Source organism: Phaseolus vulgaris, chromosome 11 (assembly GCF_051622355.1).
Source record: "Phaseolus vulgaris cultivar YP4 chromosome 11, ASM5162235v1, whole genome shotgun sequence".
Lineage (NCBI taxonomy): Eukaryota > Viridiplantae > Streptophyta > Magnoliopsida > Fabales > Fabaceae > Phaseolus > Phaseolus vulgaris.
In genome coordinates this window covers 14,034,798-14,057,282 of record NC_143508.1, presented here as the reverse complement: position 1 = coordinate 14,057,282, position 22,485 = coordinate 14,034,798, and the positions used below count along the sequence as shown (strand labels likewise).

At 44.1% G+C, this 22,485-nt stretch overlaps 1 protein-coding gene across 1 annotated transcript; it reads right to left on the bottom strand.

The window, feature by feature from the left end:
• Positions 1–17,514: 17,514 nt before the first annotated feature.
• On the bottom strand, positions 17,515–19,331 carry LOC137834921 (uncharacterized). Its single transcript, XM_068643166.1, has 3 exons — positions 18,377–19,331; positions 18,160–18,289; positions 17,515–17,716 (listed from the first exon to the last, which is right to left on the bottom strand). The coding sequence occupies exons 1-3, from the start codon at positions 19,329–19,331 to the stop codon at positions 17,515–17,517; spliced, it is 1,287 nt and encodes a 428-aa protein (XP_068499267.1).
• Between the last annotated feature and the right edge of the window lie 3,154 nt (positions 19,332–22,485).

Sequence of the window (22,485 nt, the reverse complement as noted above, 5' to 3'; positions counted from 1 at the left end):
CAAAGCCTGCCCCAAAGACTCGTACCCCCTACTGAACATCGACCGGCTGGTCGATGGAGTAGCCGGCCACAAGGTCCTAAGCTTCCAGGACGCCTACTCGGGTTACAACCAGATAAGCATGCATCACAGCAACCGGGGCAAAACAGCTTTCACAACCGACGACGCAAATTACTTCTACAAGGTAATGCCGTTCAGTCTAAAGAATGCCGGAGCCACGTACCAAAGGCTCATGGACAAAATCTTTAAAGGGATGATTGGCAAAAGCGAGGAGGTCTACGTGGACGACATCGTGGTAAAGTCCGACTCATGCGATCAACACATCAAGGACCTACAAGAAGTCTTCGACGCCCTAAGAAGGGTCAACATGCGCTTCAATCCCGAAAAGTGTGCGTTCGGCGTGGAAGGCGGCAAGTTCCTCGGCTTCATGCTAACCCACAGGGGAATCGAGGCAAACCCCGACAAATGTAAGGCCATAGTAGAGATGAGAAGCCCGAGCAACCTGAAAGAAATCCAACAGCTGCTCGGCCGGCTAACGACACTGTCTAGGTTCGTCCCTCGCCTCGCCGAACGAATCAGGCCCATAGCCCAGATGCTCCGCAAAAGTTCAAAGTTCAGCTGGAAAGGGGAGTGCGAGCAAATCTTCAGCCAAATCAAAACATTCCTATCGTCACCGGCCATCATCAAAAAACCTAGACTCGACCTGGCCATTGTAGTTTATCTGGCCGTGTCCGAGGAAGCGGTCAGCTCAGCCCTGGTCCAAGAAGTGGACCACGAAGAACATCCAGTGTACTTCGTCAGTCGGACGCTCCATGCGGCCGAAACCAGATACCAAATGATAGAGAAAGTGGCATTAGCCCTAGTGCTGACCGCAAGGAGGATGCGCCCATACTTCCAAAACCATGAAATCATGGTAAGGACCAATTATCCTATATACAAAATTTTATCTAAACCCGACCTTGCAGGACGAATGATAGGATGGTCGGTCGAGCTTTCAGAGTTCGACATCAGGTACGAACCAAGAGGCGCCATTAAGTCCCAATGCTTGGCAGATTTTGCCACCGAGCTCCCCAAAAACTCAGAAACCTCGGCCAAGTGGGTACTCTACGTGGACGGGTCGTCCAGCAAAACAGCTTGCGGCGCCGGGGTCGTCCTTGAAGGCCCCGAGGACTTGTTGGTTGAGCAAGCCCTCCAGTTTTCCTTCAAAGCAACAAACAACCAAGCAGAATACGAGACCATACTGGCCGGCCTCAATCTGGCAAATGACCTAGGCGCACGAGAGGTCACATGTAAAAGCGACTCCCAGTTGGTCGTCAGCCAAATTAAAGGGGAATTCGAAGTCAAGGAACCTCTTCTTCAACGATACTACCACACGGTCAGCAACGCCATAGCCAAGTTCGACAAAGTCGTAGTCGAGCACATACCACGACAAGAAAATGAGCGGGCCGACGCACTTTCACGCCTTGCGTCCTCTAAAAAACAGAGTCATCACCGATCGGTCGTCCAGATGCGACTACCACAACCAAGCGTAGGTGACGCCGAGTGCATGGGGATCCAGATGCGACTACCACAACCAACCAAACCTTCAGAGTTTTTTTTTATGTAAATATAGACTCAGAAGGAGAATTTGGAAATGGGGTTAAAAAAGTGAATGAAAATTAAGAAGATACTGTTGCTTGGAGAATTATTTGTACAAGAGCATGATACATATCTTATTATTATGACTGTCCTAACAAACAATAATCATATGTCATGTCATGCTTCGCCACTTCAACTAACAGCATGTGATAGAAAGGACATTGAGCTATGAACAATCATGGAAATTCCGAACATGTTTCAAAGCAATATCTGGGAAGCTATTCCAACATGAACACAGTTGAAGAAGCCACAACAATATCCATTCATTAGTTAAGGCAAAGCTTAGATAAAATTTAGAAAAGTACACTTTGTGCAAGGATGAAGAAAAAAAGTTGTTGTTCTGTGAGTAAAAATACTTTTTTGATCAAACATGCATTGATTTGGTGATTTAGAGATTCAAAACTTGACAGTGATTAAAGAGAAACCAAGTTGGGGTCCTTGTTCATAATTATTTCTGCATCTAATGGACGCTCCTGCCACACAGGTACATCGTAACAAATCCCCTATTAAAGAAGAAAAATGTAGTACATATAGAAGAATTTGACTTTAAAGTACACCCATTTTGTAACAAGCCCAAACTAGTTTATAGACAGCCTGGACAAATAAATTAGTGTCATATTCCAACCAACACTGCTGCAGTGACAGGCTTAGTCAATGAGTGATTCAATTCAGAAACACCACCAAAATAAAAGGTCTTGGTCCATATGGAATTCTGTGATTTTTTTTGTACAAATCAATCCCATCGCCAGCTAGAGTCACATATATACTTAATTAATAGCAGTGTGGAGAACCTTGCAGAGTTGCAGAAGCAATTTCCAGGATGCAGAAGTATATAATATATTTGGTTTTACACAGTTCTGTTTAGGATACAATGAGTACTGTGGTTACATATAAAACAATCTAACTAACAATAATAAGAAATTTGTAAATCAATTGATCAACCACCTTATTCACTATGATGAAAATGCTAGAGAATACCCCAACTCACAACATTGAGAGGCCACCATCATCCTTTAAAATTGAGGATGAACCTAGTTATGAAAAAAACAATTGAGTTGAATGTCCTACATTGGAATAGATGAAAAAATCCACTTGTAAGTGTGTTTAGATTACTTGTCTGAGTAAAGAGCAAGAGATACTCTTTACAATGGTGTACCACAGAAAAAAGAAATCATACAAGTATTTAGAATTAAATAATGATGTTTGTTGATTTACTTAGTTAAGAATTTGAGTACTTTGCACATAGACAGTGCATGTGTGCACAATTGACGATAAGTGTTCTGTATTCATGCAGATGCAGGCAATTAAAGTCACATGATATTAGTATAGTATTATAATAGCAGAAGTGGTCACAATGATAAGCCTCCAAAATTTCATAAATGCTAGAGGGTGGTGACTTTTATCAGCATTGGTGGTTGAGTTTGGTAAAAGCGAAATCCAAGAACTTCACAGAATCACAGTTGCATTGCAGCTGCGCACTTCGTACGTTGTCTAAATGCGTGCTGTCTGAGCTCCTCAGGCATTCCGCATTAAATTTCAATTCATTTTTTTTCCGTTAAAAACTAGGAATCTCCACACCCAGTTTCTCTCTTCTCTATGCTGATTAATTAACAATCTATTGCTACATGATTTTCTAACACAACCAATGAGAATATAGATAAGGTTTCAAATTCTTATAAGCAAATGTTTATTGTTTTGTTTCTGACAGAGTTTAAGGAAGGATTATACGTATGTACATCGTATGTATGTCTACCTAGATAGACTGAACTTGGGCTCATATAAAAGAAAGATGTAATGTTTCTTCCTGCACCTGCACCTCCACCACATGTTGTTCTCTCATCTCCATAAATTTTTCATATTTTCAAAAATGTCCTTTTATAATATTTTGAAATACATAATCCGAAAGTCTTTTTTTAAATTCGTAATTAGTTTTCAGATTATATAATCCAGAAGTCTTTTTTTCATATGCATAATCAGTTTCTGAATTACATAATCTGAAAGTATTTTTTAGCTTCCAGATTATGTAATACAAAAGTCTTTTTTTCAAATGCTTTACATAATCCGAAAACTACTCTATGGGAATGACACAAAAAAATAAAAAGATATTTTCACGTTTTGTATGAGGGTGACCAAAGAACATATGGAGGTGCAGGAAGAAACAGTGAGAAAGATGAGGTGAGTTACAAACTTATGATACAACTGGGCTTCTCCTCTATGTTTCTAAGGCCATTTATTCCTGCACCTGAGGTTTTCCTACTCAATATCACAAAATACGTGAAATGATAGCTTTACCCTTTTCTTCATATTCTTTATTGACCTCATTTTCCCCTTCTATTGGTACTTGGTATTTGGTGCATCTTATGATTTTGTTCTAACTCAGTTTTCCTTCGGCTTAACACTTGGCATTCACTAAACCCTAAACCAATCAAAATTATTTTAATTCTTTATTTTGGTTTTGTAAATAATGAAAATATCACACTCCATATATGTGAATTGTGAAAATGATTTTATAATTTGTTTCCTTTCTTTATTTCAACTCAATTCAAAAAATTTAAATATAAATTTAAATTTTGTGATGGCATTCTCCTAATTCAATTCAACTAATTTGTGATTGGTCTGACTGAACTATTTCATATAACTGATCATATCGGTTTTTTTTCTCTAAGTGGTTCAATTTTTTTTTTATATTCTCAAAATCGACAATTTTTTATTTATTCCCAAAATGGGTAATGGAGACTTTGATAAAATAAAATCGTCGATCACAATATATATTTTAAAAAAAATATGAAAATCGTATACCAGATTAACGATTTATAATATTAAAATATATTTTAACATATTAATTTTTTTTAAAAAATAAAAAATAAAATTTTTTATATATGAAATACGATTTTAACATCCTAAGTTTATATATAATAATATATAAAATTAAAAAGAACTATCAAATAAATATTTTTTTAACATTTTAATATATAATAATTTTAATATATATGTTTTTAATATTTAAAATAGAAATAAAAATAATAGAAAATTAGATAAATTTAATTCATAATTATAACTTTATTTTATATAGAATTAAAGAAAATTAAATTTTAGTTTTCAAAATAATAACAATAATAATAGAAAATTAGATAGATTTAATTTACTATTATAACTTTTTTTTATATATAATTAAAGAAATTTATATTTTTATAAAAAAATTAACTAAATAAGTTTTCAGAATTTTTTTTATGATACATAAGAACTATTTTGAATTTTTAATAAAATTAATGATGTAATATTTTAATAAAATAAAATAATATAAAATGATTATTGATCCTGCCGGTTGACCTGAGTGCAAGAGTCTTGCCACGTCAAGAATGCTTCTCTCGATCAGCTTCGCACCACGTTAGCCTTCGATCTTCACGTCTCAATTCCTCGCAAGAACCTGAAGAAAACAAAGACACAGAATGGCGCCGCTGCGGCCGATCGCGCTCCGACGCTCAAGTCAGTGACATAATCACCAAAAACTCAGAGAGAATATCAAACTCAAGGAACCGTGCACAGTTAATCTCAGTATACTCAAGTGTTCTCAAAAGCGTACCTCAAAATCTGTTAAGAGTTCCTTATATACCTGAGCGTTTCTCTCTCCTGACGGTTACACCTCTGGACACGTGACTCACATCCAGCTGTACACGTGTCACCATCTGGATCCCTCTCCACTTGAGCGTCACTTCTACTCTTCAAGCTATTCGACTAAGTTACCCATGCAAGGGGTAACTTGGTGCACAGCTTCCTTGGAGCGCGACCCTTTAAGCGGCGAGTACGGGGTGTCACCATGCACACCTTCTCTGTGGTCTCGCCTGCCACTATCACGATCTGCTTCACTTGCACATCATGCATGTTCTGGGAGACTGTTCCCTTGCCCCGACCTCCGGCCAGGGAATGATCATCTGATAACTTCGTCCTTCGTACTAGTACCCCTTGGAAGCCTTAAGCGAACCTTCCTGATCTTTCGGCGATGTGCCCCTTTTGGCGGTCTCTAACCACTTGATCGCCTAAAACTCACATACGGTGACTATGACGCGAGCCTGGTGATCGTCGGTTATACATACTAGAGATCGGAGAACGCCAAGCTAACAATTGGTGACTACACAAACTTCCCGATGTGCTTCCCTTCTGTCAGCCAGGTGTCCCGTTCAACACGCCTATATTATCGCTTGCTGCCACGTCATCACTTCTGATTACCTGATCGGTACACAAGCCCCCCAGTCTTAAGCTGAGACTTGTCTAGTGAAAAGACTAAGAAGTCACGTCATCGTCGATCTACGTGGTGCTGGTACGGATTTCCGTACGTTCGTACCCTCTGCCTTTCTGACGCTCCACCAACCTCTTTTTCAATCACACGACACGTGGCTTCATCAACGGTCGTCTTCAATTGACGTTTGCGCTTCCTAAAACGTTCGAAATCCCCTAAAACCTTCGCGCTTTTCACTGTTCCATCATCTTTCTTCACTCTCAAGCGTTTCCAAGCATTTTCTCTGCGAACCACGAAGCTTCTCGCCTCTCTCAATCTTCAACTTTCTTCAACGCTCATCCGATCACAAAAAGGTAACCCTTTTACTCCTTCTATGGATACCTGCTGCATTTTAATCGGTTTGCATCATCCATTATCTGTCTGAAGCATACGTTGTGGGCTGTTTTTTCCTTTTCTCTTTTTCTCGTAACCTAGGGCTTCGTCCTTCATAACGTTTATCCCAGCGAACCCTTATTCGTTCGTTCTGTCTTCTTCGTCCTCAATCGAGTCGTTCTCTGTTATCCTCATTTCATTCCTTTCTCTTTCCTTTGCAGTTCCTGCGATGGCTCACACGAAGTCCACCGCTAACCCTCCTCCTTCGTCGCGAAACCCTCCACCCCAAACGCGTAGGGTTGCCCCTGGGGCAAATCCTCCACCAGCGTGCAACCCATCACGAGCCTCTGGTGCTCCCTCTACTCAGGCTGAAAGGCCTACCTCTTCTCATGCCAACCCTACTCAGGCAACTCCACCAGTCGCCGGAGGAGCCCCCCCTTCTTCCGCAAGACTATAAAGAACTCTATCCTTGGGCCACCCCAACTCTGCTGAAAGAGACCTCTTCGATAAACACTGAGTTGGGCGTGCACCGATTGAGGAAAGGAGATCAGCCCGACCTTTCCTTCCATAAAGAGCATGATAGCAAAGTGGCCGTGCTGCCCTGCTTCCCGGGTGAACCGATCTGCGCAGACGATAAGGGGAACAACGACGAGTTGTTCTGCTTCATCTACACCACTTTGTTCAAGAAAGTGAAGCTTAGGCTTCCTTTTACCTGTTTCGAGAGAGAGCTGCTAACCGAGCTCAATATCGCCCCCGCCCAGCTTCATCCCAACAGCTGGACGTTTATAAGGGCGTTCCAAATTCTTTGTGCGCACCTGTTGTTGCCGGCCTCAGCCGACGTCTTCGTCTTCCTGTTTGAGGCAAAGAATCCCGGAGATCGCCTCTGGGTCAGCTTGAACGGGATTGCTAGGAGATCCATCTTCTCAATCTTCCAGCAGTCTTACAAAGTCTGGAAAGGGAAGTTCGTGAGGGTGTGCCAAAACGACCAAGACCCCTCACTGCTCGACGGCTTCCCCTTGTATTGGGTACACAAGGGGGACAAGGACTCTAAGGACAGCTTCAGAAGACCAAGGAGCCCTGACAATATGGGGGAGTTAGACAAAGATCTTTGCCTCTTCTGGAAGAGCGTGGTCGCCGCCAACATCACCTTCCCCACTGCCTCAATCATTCCCTACGAGTTTTTCGAGAGCCAACTCGAAATACACATAGGTTAGCTCCTACCTCCACACCAAGTCTTTCACTTCGAGCTAATACTAACTTACCGTCTTCACCACTCTGTTTTGGCATTCCACTATTCTGTGTTGACCCTGATCTTTCATCCATGTATTGCTTGTGTTGTCTCTGCATAAATATGCTTGTATTTTCTGTTTCTGTTTTGGTTGCTCACCTATTCTTTACCTTGTGCAGATAACATGCTGGGAAAAGGGAAACTGGCAGAACTGAGGGCGATCGCCCGATCCCACAAGCTCGCGGCGGGCTCCCAAGCCGTGCCCAACCCGGTGGTGGCGATCGCCGCTACTCAAGGCAAAACCCCTCCCCGAGGTGGTCCAACTTCTTCTGGGGTACTACCCGCCCCAGAAAGGAAAAAACTAGTCTTGAGGAGACCCAAGAGGAAGGCTCCTCAAGTGGTGCAAGAGGGAGAAGAGGATGATGAAGAGACTGAGGATGGCCTCATTACCAAGAGAACAAGGGCGGCTCCCTCTTCACCACCTGCACTCCAAGCACCAACACCGCCCTCACCTCCAGCTCCACTACCACCGGTCCAAGCGACACCCTTGGCCGCCGCACCCCCAGTGGTCGAAAGCAGCGACCCAAACTTCATAGAAAACCCTCCAAGCGCCTCCACACCGTTCGTATCTGTTGGAGAGGGTCCTCCTTCCACCACTTCTATTGCTGGGGCCGCACCAGGAGGAGATGAGGGCGCTCAGATCTCGCCAATTTTGATAACAGAATCCCCGACCTCACCACCACGCCAAGAAACCCCCCTCGCCTTACAAACTCAAGAGGGTGGTGGTGAAAGTCAGCACGAAACCCCTCCAGCACCTCCAGCAACAACCTCAAGCCTCCCAACCTCCTTCGAAGAGATCTTGGGACCCTTCACAGCCCGACTGAAGATGATGGCGGAGGATCTTCCCTCGATAGTATCAAGGGTTGTGAAGGACGCACTCAAGAAGCTCCAAGTTGAGAACTCCGCGCTGAAGGAGTCAAATCTGATGACAAGGGCTGAGGCTGAAAAGCTCACGTGCAACCTGCTGATGACCGAGTTGGAGCACTCAAGGCTGGAGGATGCAATGGACGCGGAGCTAAGAAGCACGCGCAAGGAGGCCTCCGACCTGCGCCAGAAACTGCAACTCCAAGTCCAAGAGAAGATCGACTTGGAAAGCAAGTTGGTCCCTTATAGGCTCAAGGTGGCAGACTTGGAGGCTGCAAAAAAGGCGGATGCAACCAAGGTGGAAAACCTTGAGAAAAGGTCAGCAGATCGGGAGGTTCTCCTTGGAAAGGTCGAAAAGGAAAGGGACGACACTCTTGCTGAGCTTGCCAAAGCTCGAGAGGAGGCCACAAAGATTGCTGCAGAGTTGGCCCAGGCTCGGGACGAAGGCAAAAAAGCTGTTGAAGAAATTTCTCGAGCTCGCGAGGAAACCGAAGAGCTGAAGAAACAAACACAAGAGCTCGAGCAGAGCACTGCCCAAGTCCTCACCGCCAGGTTTGACGCCGCTCTGGAGCAAGTAGCATGTCAATACCCAGAGCTCGACCTTTCCATGGTGTCGATCTGCAACGAGGTGGTGGATGGGAAGATTGTGCCTTCTGAAGACTAGCTGCCCCTCCCCATCACCTCTTCTTCGAAACTTGCCATTCATCTTTTGTTTGTAACAGCTGTTTGTGTATAGACTTGTATTGACATTGCTTTATATAATTTCCACTTCTCGTATATCGTCTTCATACTTACTTTGCGCGCCTTTTCCTTTATTTGCTGTGTGGTTTACCAACATAACTGGTGAAACTTACTCAAACTAATTAATCTTAGCAATACTCGGGCTCAACCACTCACACACTGCTTTGACTTGAGCAAACTGTTAATCTCATAACAATTTATCGAACTGTTAACTCAAAGTAAGACTTGAGCAACTATTAACTCTTAAGCGATGACATTTTAATATAACTTGCGAACTTAAGGTAACAAACCTCAGCGTAAAACTACTTACTAAACAGCAAGTTTTAACCCAAACTGGTATTTAAGACACAGTTCACCTGATCCGCCCAACGAAGTGAGCCATTACTCCTGTCATCACCTGGAATTCTTCTGATCGCCGTAGGGTTCTGGTGATGTGACCTTTCTTACCTTCATAACTTGACCACTGTTCCCTCATCTGGGGGTAGAGGCGCCTTTCGGATCCTTCTCTACCTCCCTGAGTTTCAGAACAATGATCTGGTCTTACTGGGTCAATATTGATGTTTCACTTAAAGGGGGAAAAGGGCGTTTTCCTTCCCTTCCCGCCGTTTAAGGTCACGAACACCCCTGACTTTTCAGTTCATCTTGCCTGAACTCACTATGAGGTGAGAAGGACTTTTTCTGGTGCCTCATCTTGCCCAGGGTGTACATCTCCTCTTTCCTGGACGCGCTGAGGACTTTCAATCGTGCCTCTATCTGCTTGCGCAGAGAGGACTTTCGATCTTTTCTTGCCTACACTCGCTTAAAGGCGATGAGGACTTCTTCTTGCCTGCACTTGCTCAAGGGCAAGGAGGACTTCTTCTTGCCTGCACTTGCTCAAAGGCAAGGAGGACTTCTTCTCTTTCTCGCCTGCACTCGCTCAAAGGCGAGGAGGTCTTTTCTCTTCTTGCCTCAAGACGCACGAGAGCGTTGAGGTCTTTCATCATCACTGGTGCCTCCGATCGCCGAAAGACGATGAGGACTTTAAAACTTTAACTACTGCCACCGATCGCCGAAAAACGATGGAGACTTTTAAAACTTTTACTGATGCCACCGATCGCCGAAAAACGATGGGGACTTTAAAACTTTTACTGAAAGCATGCAATATAACTTCGATCTTGCCTTAAATCACGTACGAGTGATAAGGACATTTTCTAAAAACTTTCAAAACAAAAGGCATGCAATCTCAGAAAACTTAAGCTTGAAAACTCTTCTTTGTTGGGTGGCCTCATTAAAAACCCTCCTTAGGGAAAAAAGAGTGCCCCCTTTCGAACTGTTTTAACAGAAAGCACGTAAATCTCTTCATGTTCGTCTTTACTTACAAAGCTTTAACTGTAATATAATTTGAGATGTGTGGTGTTCCAGGTGCGAGGAATCGCCCCTCCTTCTAACATCTCTAAGCGGTAGGCGCCGTTCCCGAGCACCTCGGTTATTCTGAACGGTCCCGTCCACTTAGGCGATAACTTGTTCTCCATCTCGTACTGGTGGGCCTTCCTCATCACCAGGTCGCCCTCTCTAAACTGCCTTGGCATCACCTTAGAGTTATACCTTCGCTCAATCCTCCTTTTTACTGCCTCGGCCTTTACTCTTGCCTCCTCCCTGACCTCATTCAGTAAATCCAGATTCAATCTTCTTTCTTCGTTCGAGTCTTCCACCACAAAGTTCTGGAATCTCGGCGAGCTTTCCTGGATTTCAACTGGAATCATTGCATCACATCCATAAACCAAGCTAAACGGGGTCTCGTGGGTTCCTGACTGCTCAGTGGTATGGTACGCCCAAACTATGCGGGGTACCTCTTCAGCCCACGATCCCTTAGCTTTCTCCAGCCTTCTCTTTAAACCTCTCAGCAACACCCGATTGGCAGACTCTACTTGGCCATTTGTCTGTGGGTTCTCGACGGATGCAAACACCTGCTGTATTCCCACCTCTTCGCACAGCTTCTTCAATAGGTGACTTGCAAACTGAGTCCCATTGTCCGACACCAGGCGCTTAGGCACACCAAACCGGCACACGATGTTCTTCCATACAAAGCTTTCGATTTTATGTGCGGTGATCTGGGCTACCGGCTCCGCTTCGATCCACTTGGTGAAGTATTCAATCGCCACCACCAAGTACTTCATCTGCCTGACCGCCAATGGGAAGGGTCCCAGAATGTCAATTCCCCAAGTATGAAACGGCCAAGGGCTATAAATTGACTTCAGCTCTTCTGGAGGCGCCTTGTGCCAATCGGCGTGCTGCTGACATTGCTTGCAACACTGTGCATACTTCTTGCAGTCCTCCCTCATCGTTGGCCAGTAGTAACCTGCACGGAGAGCTCTTGCAGCCAGAGCTCGACCCCCGATGTGGCTCCCACATATACCTTCATGGAGCTCGGCCATAATTCTTGTACATTTTTCTCCGTGCACACATTCCAGGAGTGGGTGCGTGAACCCAAACCTGTACAGCTCGTCGTCGATCAAGGTGAACTTGCTAGAGTTTTTCTTTATCTTCCTCGCCTCCGTCGGATCCAGCGGGAGAACGCCATCTGCCAGGCAGCGCTGGTATTGCGTTATCCATGTGTCCGGTCTATGCGTAGCGCAGACCTGCGCCACGTTCACCCTCTCCCCTTGGCATGCTCTTATTCTCGGCGATCTCAAGGTCTCCTGGGTCAAGGACCTGTGACTCCTCTCCGCTTTTTCCGTCGACTTGCTTAACTGAAGAACCTGGTGGTCTGCCACAAACGCTCTAGGCGTCTTCAGAGTTTCTTGGATAACTGTCCTCTGTCTACCCCCCTTGCCCGAATTGGCGAGCTTGGCTAGCAAGTCAGCTCGGGCGTTTTGCTCTCTGGGTACATGCACCACCTCAAACGAGACAAAGGAACTCTTCAACTCCTGCACATACTCCAAGTAAGCCGCCATTTGTGGATCCTTCGCCTGGAACTCGCCTGTTACCTGTCCCGTGACCAACAATGAGTCACTCTTGGCATCAACACCCTAGCCCCCATCTCCTTAGCCAACAAGATGCCGGCAATCAGCGCCTCATATTCTGCTTGATTGTTGCTAGCTTTAAAGGCAAACCTCAGGGACTGTTTTATCAGCACGCCGTTGGGTCCTTCTAGAATGACTCCAGCACCGCTGCCCTGCTGGTTAGACGATCCGTCCACCGAAAGTACCCAACGAAAATCGTCCCCTTCAACCCGTGCTGCTTCCGACGAGAGCTCGACTACAAAATCAGCGAAAATCTGCCCCTTGATCGGTCCTCGGGGCTCGTATTTGATGTCGAACTCCGACAGCTCCACCGCCCACTTTACCATTCTCCCAGCTACATCAGGCTTCTTTAAGACTTTCTGGATAGGCAAGTCGGTCATCACCAGCACCGTAAAGCTGTGAAAATAGTGGCACAACCTCCTCGCCGAAAATACTACAGCCAGTGCAGCTTTCTCCAAGGACTGATACCTTACCTCCGGGCCTTGTAACACCTTGCTGACGAAATAAATAGGCTTCTGGATATGATCTTGATCTTGGGCGAGCACCGCACTCACCGCCCTCTCAGTTACAGCAAAATACAACCTGAGAGGGGTTCCTACCAAGGGTTTGCACAAAACCGGCGGGCTCGCCAGGTACTCTTTAAGCTTCGAGAAAGCTTCTTCACATTCCTTCGTCCAGACAAACCTATTGTTTCGTTTCAAGCATTGGAAATACGGATGACCCTTCTCCCCACTAGCTGATACAAAACGAGATAGGGCGGCCATCCGACCTGTGAGCAGCTGCACCTCCTTCACGGTAGCCGGACTTCTCATCGCCAAGATGGCAGCACACTTATCAGGATTTGCTTCAATTCCTCTTTCAGTCAAGAGGAAACCCAGGAACTTCCCTGCCTCTATGCCAAAAATGCACTTCTCGGGGTTCAGCTTCAATTGGTACTTGGCGATTGTGGTAAACAACTCCTCCAGATCTGAGATGTGCTTGTTTTTCTCCAGCGAAGTCACAACCATATCATCTACGTACGCTTGCACATTCCTTCCCAGCATCGGTGCAAGTACCTTATCCATCAACCTTTGGTACGTGGCTCCCGCGTTCTTCAGCTCGAAGGGCATCACCTTGTAGCAATAGCACGATCTCTCAGTCATGAAGGCGATCTTCTCTTCATCCATGGGATGCATCTTTATCTTATTGTACCCCGAGGAGGCGTCCAGAAAACTCAGCAACTTGCACCCTGCTGCACTGTCGACCAGGACGTCTATACTTGGCAAAGGGTATGAATCCTTTGGACACGCCTTGTTTAGGTCTGTGAAGTCGACGCACATGCGCCACTTCCCATTGCTCTTCTTCACCAGTACGACATTAGCTAACCACTCAGGGTACTGGACCTCCCTGATATGGCCTGCGGCGAGGAGCTTTTGCGTTTCATCTTTAATCGCCTGTCTTCTCTCCTCATTAAACTTCCTTCTTCTCTGTTGCACTGGTCTGACCTGGGTGTCCATTGCTAGATGGTGGCACAAGAAATTGGGGTCAATTCCCGGCATGTCTGAAGCAGACCATGCAAAAGCATCCAGATGCCTTTCTATCACCTTGGCGATCTGGTCTTGTAGCTCTCTTTCCAAAGATCTCCCCAACTTGAAGACCTTACCCCCGATCTCCCTCTCGAGCCACTCCTCGACGGGTTTGGGCCTGGTTTCACTAGTGATCACCGCCCTGGCGATTCCCGACTCCCTAGCCTCCTCTGGGCGGTTTCTCGCTTTTTCCCCCGATCAACGTTCTCTCCCCTTGCTTCAGCATCCATCATGACGACATCGCCGTCGGCGGTCACCTCCATCGCCGAATCAACAACTCGCCCCTCTGCTGGCCTGGGCTCCACACCGGGAGGCGGTGTCGTTGTGATGTAGCTTACTGACCTCTTATTCTTGAGGCTATTTTCGTAGCACTTCTTTGCCTCTTTTTGGTCAGATCTTATGGTGATCACCACCCCCTACATCGATGGCAACTTAACCTTCATGTGCCTGGTTGAGGGCACAACTCCTATTCTGTTGAGGGTTGGCCTTCCCAACAGAATGTTATACGCTGAGGGGGCATTCACGACGAGGTACTTGATCTTTTCCGTTCTCGAGGCCGCCTCGTCTGTGAACGTAGTTATTAACTCAATGTACCCCCTGACCTCCACCTGATCGCCAGCGAACCCATATAAGCATGCTCCATAGGGCCTTAGCTGGTCAAGGGGTAGTTGCAGCTTGGTGAAAGTCGGCCAGAACATCGCATCTGCCGAGCTTCCTTGGTTCACCAGTACTCGGTGGACCTTCCTTCCCGCCGTGATTAGCGAGACAACTATGGGATCGTTGTCATGAGGCACAACGTCCCTAAGATCCTCCTTTGTGAATGTAATGTCCACATCTGGCGAGTGATCTTCAAACACAGCTACTGCCATCACAGACCTTGCATATTTCTTCCGCTGTGATGCAGTGCATCCACCACCTGAGAAACCTCCAGCGATGGTGTGGATCTCGCCGTGTGTGGGCACTTCATGCTGCTGCCCCTCACCGCTCGCCGGCTGAGAGCTCGACGCTTGCCCCGTTCTCTTGTCCAGCAGGTAGTCATTCAAGAAGCCACTCTTGACCAAGTCGTCGAGCTGGTAACCCAGAGCCAAACATGAATCAAGGGTGTGACCAAAACTCCGGTGGAATTCGTACCATGCATTTGGTTTTGGCCCCAACACCTTGTCCGAGACCTTCTCAGGCGCCTTAAGCCTGGCAGCTATGTTGGGAATGGCGATCAGGTCCGCCAACCCCATGACAAACTTGTATCTTGGCGGGCGATTGAACTCCCTGGGGCGCCCTGGGCCCCTTCCCTTGTTTTTCTTTGGATCGTAAGGATGGCGAGTCCTTTGATCCTTCTTAGCCGCCATCGTCTCCAGCACCCTCTGCGGCTGAATTCTAGTCTGGGCCCGCGGCCTAGCAGGAATCACACTCCCTCTCTTTTCGGCGACCTCGCTCTCGTCGGCGATGTGGGCTACAACAAGTCGCCGAACTTCAGCAAACGTGGCGGGGAGCGGACCATCTGTGCTCCAAAATGATTCAGATAGTCCCTGAGGGACTCTCCCTGATACTGCCTTACGTCGAACAAGTCGTAAGACATCATCGGTGGCGCCTTGTTCACAATGTACTGATCGACGAAAAGCTTCGAAAACTGCTGGAAATTGGTTATCTGACCTGTAGGCAGGCTAACGAACCATTCCAGCGTTGTTCCCTGGAGCGTGCTCACAAACATCTTGCAATAGACAGCATCTGAGCCTCCTGACAGCATCATCTGCGTGTGGAACGTAGTGAGATGTGCTTCAGGATCCTCCACGCTGGTGAAAGAGGCTTTCACAGGTACCACGCTCGCAGGGATCGGCGTGTCCGTGATCGCCTGAGCAAACGGCATTGGGAAAACACGCGGAGGTGATGACAGTGCAACTTCTTCTACGGTCGTGCGTCCTCTCTGCTCCTGAAGAGCTTGACGCAATTCCTTCGTGACCTTGCTGAGCTCCTCATTCCTGGCCTGAGAGGCGACCAGGTCTTCGTGCATCTTTGCTTGTTCTACACGCGATGCTTCCACATTTTCTTGCAACGCGCGCATGATCTCCATCATTTGTGCCATGGTCATGGCGCCTTCTGCAGCAGTTGGCACAACGGGACTTGAACGCGTACTTCTCATCTTTCTCATGAAAAATCAACAGATCAAGCTTCAGCGAACAAAACCTTCACCAGCGAAACGATCGATCCAGCAATCAATCGGTCAAAACCTCTTAAACTCCAAAGAACTTCCAAGAGCGCAACCACAACAGCACGCCGATTGATTCGGATGCCAAAACCTCCACATAAACTTGCAATCTTAGCACGAACCTACCGCTTCTCCACCAAAACACCCGATTCACCGGTCAGAAACACGAACGAACGGTAAAGACTTCGATTTACCGATTGAAACTCGCACAAACGGTTAAAAACTTCAACTCACCGAACAAAAACTCAAACGAACGGAGAAAAACTTCAATTCACCGAACAAAACTCAAACAAACGGTGGAAAACTTCAATTTACCGAACAAAAGCTCAAACAAACGGTGAAGAACGCCGAAAATGGTTGCACCAGCACACAAGCACACAAGAACCGCAGAAACTTCAAGAAACTCACGCTGTGGATGGGAAACACGTTTTACACGACCCCACGGTGGGCGCCTGATGATCCTGCCGGTTGACCTGAGTGCAAGAGTCTTGCCACGTCAAGAATGCTTCTCTCGATCAGCTTCGCACCACGTTAGCCTTCGATCTTCACGTCTCAATTCCTCGCAAGAACCTGAAGAAAACAAAGACACAGAATGGCGCCGCTGCGGCCGATCGCGCTCCGACGCTCAAGTCAGTGACGGAATCACCAAAAACTCAGAGAGAATATCAAACTCAAGGAACTGTGCGCAGTGAATCTCAGTATACTCAATTGTTCTCAAAAGCGTACCTCAAAATCTGTTAAGAGTTCCTTATATACCTGAGCGTTTCTCTCTCCTGACGGTTACACCTCTAGACACGTGGCTCACATCCAGCTATACACGTGTCACCATCTGGATCCCTCTCCACTTGACGGTCACTTCTACTCTTCAAGCTATTCGACTAAGTTACCCATGCAAGGGGTAACTTGGTGCACAGCTTCCTTGGAGCGCGACCCCTTAAGCGGCGAGTACGGGGTGTCACCATGCACACCTTCTCTGTGGTCTCGCCTGCCGCTATCACGATCTGCTTCACTTGCACATCATGCATGTTCTGGGAGACTGTTCCCTTGCCCCGACCTCCGGCCAGGGAATGATCATCTGATAACTTCGTCCTTCGTACTAGTACCCCTTGGAAGCCTTAAGCGAGCCTTCCTGATCTTTCGGCGATGTGCCCCTTTCGGCGGTCTCTAACCACTTGATCGCCTAAAACTCACATACGGCGACTATGACGCGAGCCTGGTGACCGTCGGTTATACATACTAGAGATCGGAGAACGCCAAGCTAACAATTGGCGACTACACAAACTTCCCGATGTGCTTCCCTTCTGTCAGCCAGGTGTCCCGTTCATCACGCTTATATTATCGCTTGCTGCCACGTCATCACTTCCGATTACATGATCGGTACAATTATTTTTAAAAAATGATTAAATTAAATTTAATTCATAATAGAAAAGTAAGTTGGTAAAATTCTAAATTCGAAATGCTAAAATAAAGTAGAAACTTTAATTGAAAAAGTAAAATGAAGAACGTTAACCAAAAACTTAATTGTCATAGAAAATAGAAAAATAGTACAAGAGTCTACGTTCTATTATTGTCTATATGGACAATTTGCTCAATTGTGGCCTTCATTCCTACAATAAGATATTTGTTTTTGGCTTATTTGAAAGTGGTTCATCCATTTCATTATGTATACGATTAGTTGTTGGTCTGCCTGATTCCTTACGGCGCATGTAGGTGTTCGGGATGAAATTCAGTCCCATATAAGTAGACCAATAATCTTCATTTCGAACTGAATGAAATTCAACTTCGTAAGCCTTCAAAATATACTGCAAACTATAGATAAGATAAATGAATGTTGTTAGTTGTAAATGACATGCCGAACAAACATCGATAACATGAGCACAAGGAAGTAAGAGAGCTTGAAACTCCCCACAATTACACCACCAGTCATTAAGTCTTATTGTGTAAGACATAGGTAGGCGTCGTAGTTGGGCAGCAGATAGCTCTTGAACATCAAACTCTGAATTTTGTCTATTGTAGCTTTGGACATGACACATATTCGATTGTTGTTCATTTTTTTTTCATAACAAAGCAGTAATATCTTCTGGATATTGATGGCCAACTCGTAACATGCACTTTATCTTCATCCCTCGTTCAACAAACCAAGATTTGGTTCTTTCAAAAGTTGTCTTCATAAGAGCACATATGGGTAACGATTGTGCTCCCTTTAATCCAGAGTTATGCACTCAACTAAATTTTTTGTCATGTGGCCATACCTCCTGCCTTCGTCATATGCTTGTGTCCATTTTTCCAAAGGTATTTGATCTATCCAGGCAAAAGGTTGCTGAAATTGTGATCTTAGAGACAACAACTTTGCCTGAACAATTGGTTGTTTCATTTCATAACCTGTGAAATGTAAAAAATAAAATGATTTAAAGTGAGTGTATTGCAACAAAAATAATCAATATAAGTGAATTAAATTAAGATAAATACCCATGTTTATTAATTGTCTCTTCGCCTCGGCATTCTTGAACTTCTTATTGAAGTTAGATGCAATGTGGCGTATGCAATATATTGATAGGAGACCATGTCCTTCCCAAGCTACTTCTGGAGATTTTAATGCTGATAAAATGGCCTTTCCTCTATCAGTTATCATGCATATATTTTGTTTCGGCATGACATGTGATCGCAACCGGAGGAAGAACCAGATCAATGTTTCTTTTATTTCACCTTCAACTATTGTAAAAGCTAAAAGGAATATCTTTCGGTTGCCATCTTGACCAATTGCAGTTAGCAAAGTTCCATGGTATTTTCCGGTCAAGAATGTTCCGTCAACTTGGACTATTGACTTGCAGTAATTAAAGCCATCAATGCAAGGCTTGAAAGCCCAAAATACTCGTTCAAAGATGTTACACGAGTTGTCTTGAACATCGCCTATAACAAAAGGCCGAGTTATATTCGACAATTGTCTCAGGGACACTTTCTTGAACCGCCTGCAACCATCTTGGGAGATGATTATAGGATTCGTCCCAATCGCCGAATTCCATGGCAAGCGCCTTTTGTTTTGCCATCCATGTTTTTTTTTATATGTTACAGAATAACCATAACCACTTTTAATTTTTGTGATTAAACTTTTCACAGGGATGAATGAGTTTGCTTTAATGGAATTGACCACTACAATTGCAATTTGGTTGGAGTCCAAATTTACGTGATCATCAGAAAGAGTGGTCGACAAACATGTGTGGGGTGCTTCAATTTTTTTGATCTCCCATGTATCACGTATTTTACTGAAGGATGCTCTAAGCCGCCATTGACATCCATTATTGTAGTCAATGCACCGGGCTACATATCGATCCGTCTTTGACTCTACGACAACAAATTTGAACCCTTTAGCTATGTGATATTGTTTGATGGCAACCAATGTAGCCTCTTTATTAGGAAAAGTCATCTGTTCATAAATGTCATATTGAGCTATTTGTCTAGATCGATTATTGAAATCACTTTGTTGGAGTGATGACTTTGCGAAACCACCATCTTCGGGTAAATCATCAACATCGTCATCTTCACTAAACTCATTAATAATATCTCTGATTACGGGTTCCTCCTAAGTGCTAATAGAACTGTCTCCAATGTAAAATTGATTCATCTACCACATGAAACATGTAATTAAAATTGTTATTATAAAGTGCATGCAATGAGCATGAATACTTAGAAAATATTTCAATATAAAATTTAAATTATTACCTTGTGAAGAGGAATATATAAGACATGTTCTGCTCCAATCAAAACTTCCCACAATTTTTTTTTCCTAAACTGTGAAATAAGTTTGATGATTTTGTGGTTACAGGAAGAGTTCCTTTCATTGGTTGTACCATCAAATTCAATGAGTGAATGTGGAACCCACAACTTTAAGGTGAAATCTCCAATGGTGAATACAACTTCAAAGAGAAATTGCCAACATGGTATACGAGTTTCACTTAAACTTGTTTCGTCATTTTTCCTCATGTGCTTTCCTTCACTCACTTTGGCTTTTTTCTACATGTACTTTCCTTCACTCACTTTGAGTTTTTCCTCAATGTGCTTTCCTTCACTCACTTTGGCTTTTTCCTCTATCGCTTTCCTTCATTCATTTTTGGCTTTTTCCACCATGGCATGACTTGCTTTACGTGAGAATCTTGCTAAATGTGCAGAGAATCACTCCATGGCATATTTGATTCAAACACTCCATAATCCTTTATTTCAAAGTTTGGTACTTTGGCATAGATTTTCTATTATGTTTCCTATTCACTCGTGAAAGCATGACACCGTGCATATGTTGCAAAAAAATGTCGTACATTGAATTCAAATTCATATAAATTGGTGTGTTAGTTTACACAAGCGTCCCACCATTTCCTTCATTGTTGCCTCCTTCTTATGATTCAAGAGATCAACTATTTAGCCTGTGCCTTATAGTACTGTTTGGGTGTCCATATCATCAAGTAAGAATGAAATTTATTTTGTCAACTTAGAAGGCTCAATTTTTAAGAAATTTAGAACTTTCACATTTTTTATTTTTTCAGCTACCAATGGCAACCAATGCACGACTACCATATGATATATCCCTTTTGCGGATGCAACATAAACATGTGACAAAGGATTTATGGGAGGGGAACGAAAGACTGATAAGGCCTAGGCAACATTCCATTTGGGTTCTCAAACATTCTGATAGACTTGATGATCGAGTTCGAAATTTAATTCAACATGTTGGGTTCATACACACATTGACATTGAAAAACATTGACATTAATCATCATTTACTTACGGCATTAGTCGAAAGGTGGAGAATTGAAACACACACCTTTAATTTACCACTCAGAGAAACGACAATCAATTTCGAAGATGTTGTCCTTCAACTTGGGCTCCCAATTGATGAGGAACCTGTTACGAGCATTAATAGTGGTGACTTGTTATCTCTGTGAGACATTGTTGGGATTTGTGCCACCAGAAACTGTGGGTTCTAGGAAACACAATCAAGATATCTTGGTTGAATACTTCTTTCAGGACTTACCACATGATGCAACGAAAATTATTATTGCACAACATGCACGAGCGCACATACTGACCTTAATTGAGAGTTTATTGATGCCCGATACATTAGGCGGTCGAGTTCATTTGATGTATCTATTGTTATTGGCTGACTTGAATAATGTATCAAACTTTAGTTAGGGTTCAACTTTGTTGGCGTGTTTGTATTGTGCATTGGATCACAGTATTAATTATAATCAAGAAAATATCGGAGGATGCATGTTGCTATTACAGTGTTGGGCATGGGACCGAATGACATGCTTTTCACCAAGGATTGGGCCATTGAGTGTTGAGGACATTGCTGTCGGGGTTGGATTTTCGCTTGCGAGGAGGTTACTATTTATTTTCTTCTTTTCAATATTGTATATTAAAAACCTTAGTATTAATTATGACATGAAAAACATTGATCGTAGGTGGACTCGAAATTTCCATCGATCAAACACGAGTGCAACAAACATGGTTGAAATATGGAAAATGCTAGATCAACTGCAACCGAAACAGGTTATCCTTTTCATCGTCTAAGAACTAAATTCTTTCTGAGTAATCCAAAAAATTAATAATGTTATTTCCTGTTGTTGATAGTTTTTGTGGACTCCATATCGACGACTTCAAATTAGTGGTTTATTTACAATTATGTGGCAGTTGTAAGTCGGGCGGTTGTACCTTTAATCTGTTTTGCAACTGTTGAATTTCATCAAGCAGATCAGGTGATGCGACAATTCGAGTATCGACAACCCATTCCACACGACCCACTTAACCTCGATGAAGTTCACAGACAAGACATGCGTGGGAGATTAGATAGGTACTGGCTACAATATAATCAGAGGTGGATAACAATGTGGAATGACCGACAAAACCGTTTAATTGAGGGAGTACCATTCCACGGAGACGGTCATTTGCATGATGAATCAACTTACATGCAATGGTACATCACTCATACTATTCACTACGTCTCACCTATAGATACATCTGAAGAGGATGTAAGTTCAATTTGTACCAATTAGATATTGTTATTTTATAAAATTCATACATATTTTTTTTTTAAATTCGTACATTAATTATTTTTTTAAACAACAGTACGACATGTCACCCGATAGTCAACCACACTATTCCGAAGGCCACCGTCATCATGTTGGGTCTTCATCAAAGGTTGCACCATTTGGACAACAAGTTCAATTTCAATCCGCTCCCAATCAAGCACCATAAATATTCATCTTTATGGACCACAACAACAACATGTCTGCCTAATTTCTCTACCAGCAAATGCCATCAACTTACATCAATTTTCCATTGCACATAAATATTTTTTTCTCCGGGACCATCGCAAGAAATATTGTTTCTCCGAGTCAATCGTAAATGTTTGGTACTTCAACAATGACACTACCTTTCGCATTTCATCCAACTCCTACCATGCATTGTTATCGACCCACAATGCCTTCAATGAGGTATGATATTCCATCTGACGACAACGAAGAAGAAAACAATGATAATGAAAGCCCACCTCCGTTTAGACGTCCACCAAGACAACGAAGAAGGGC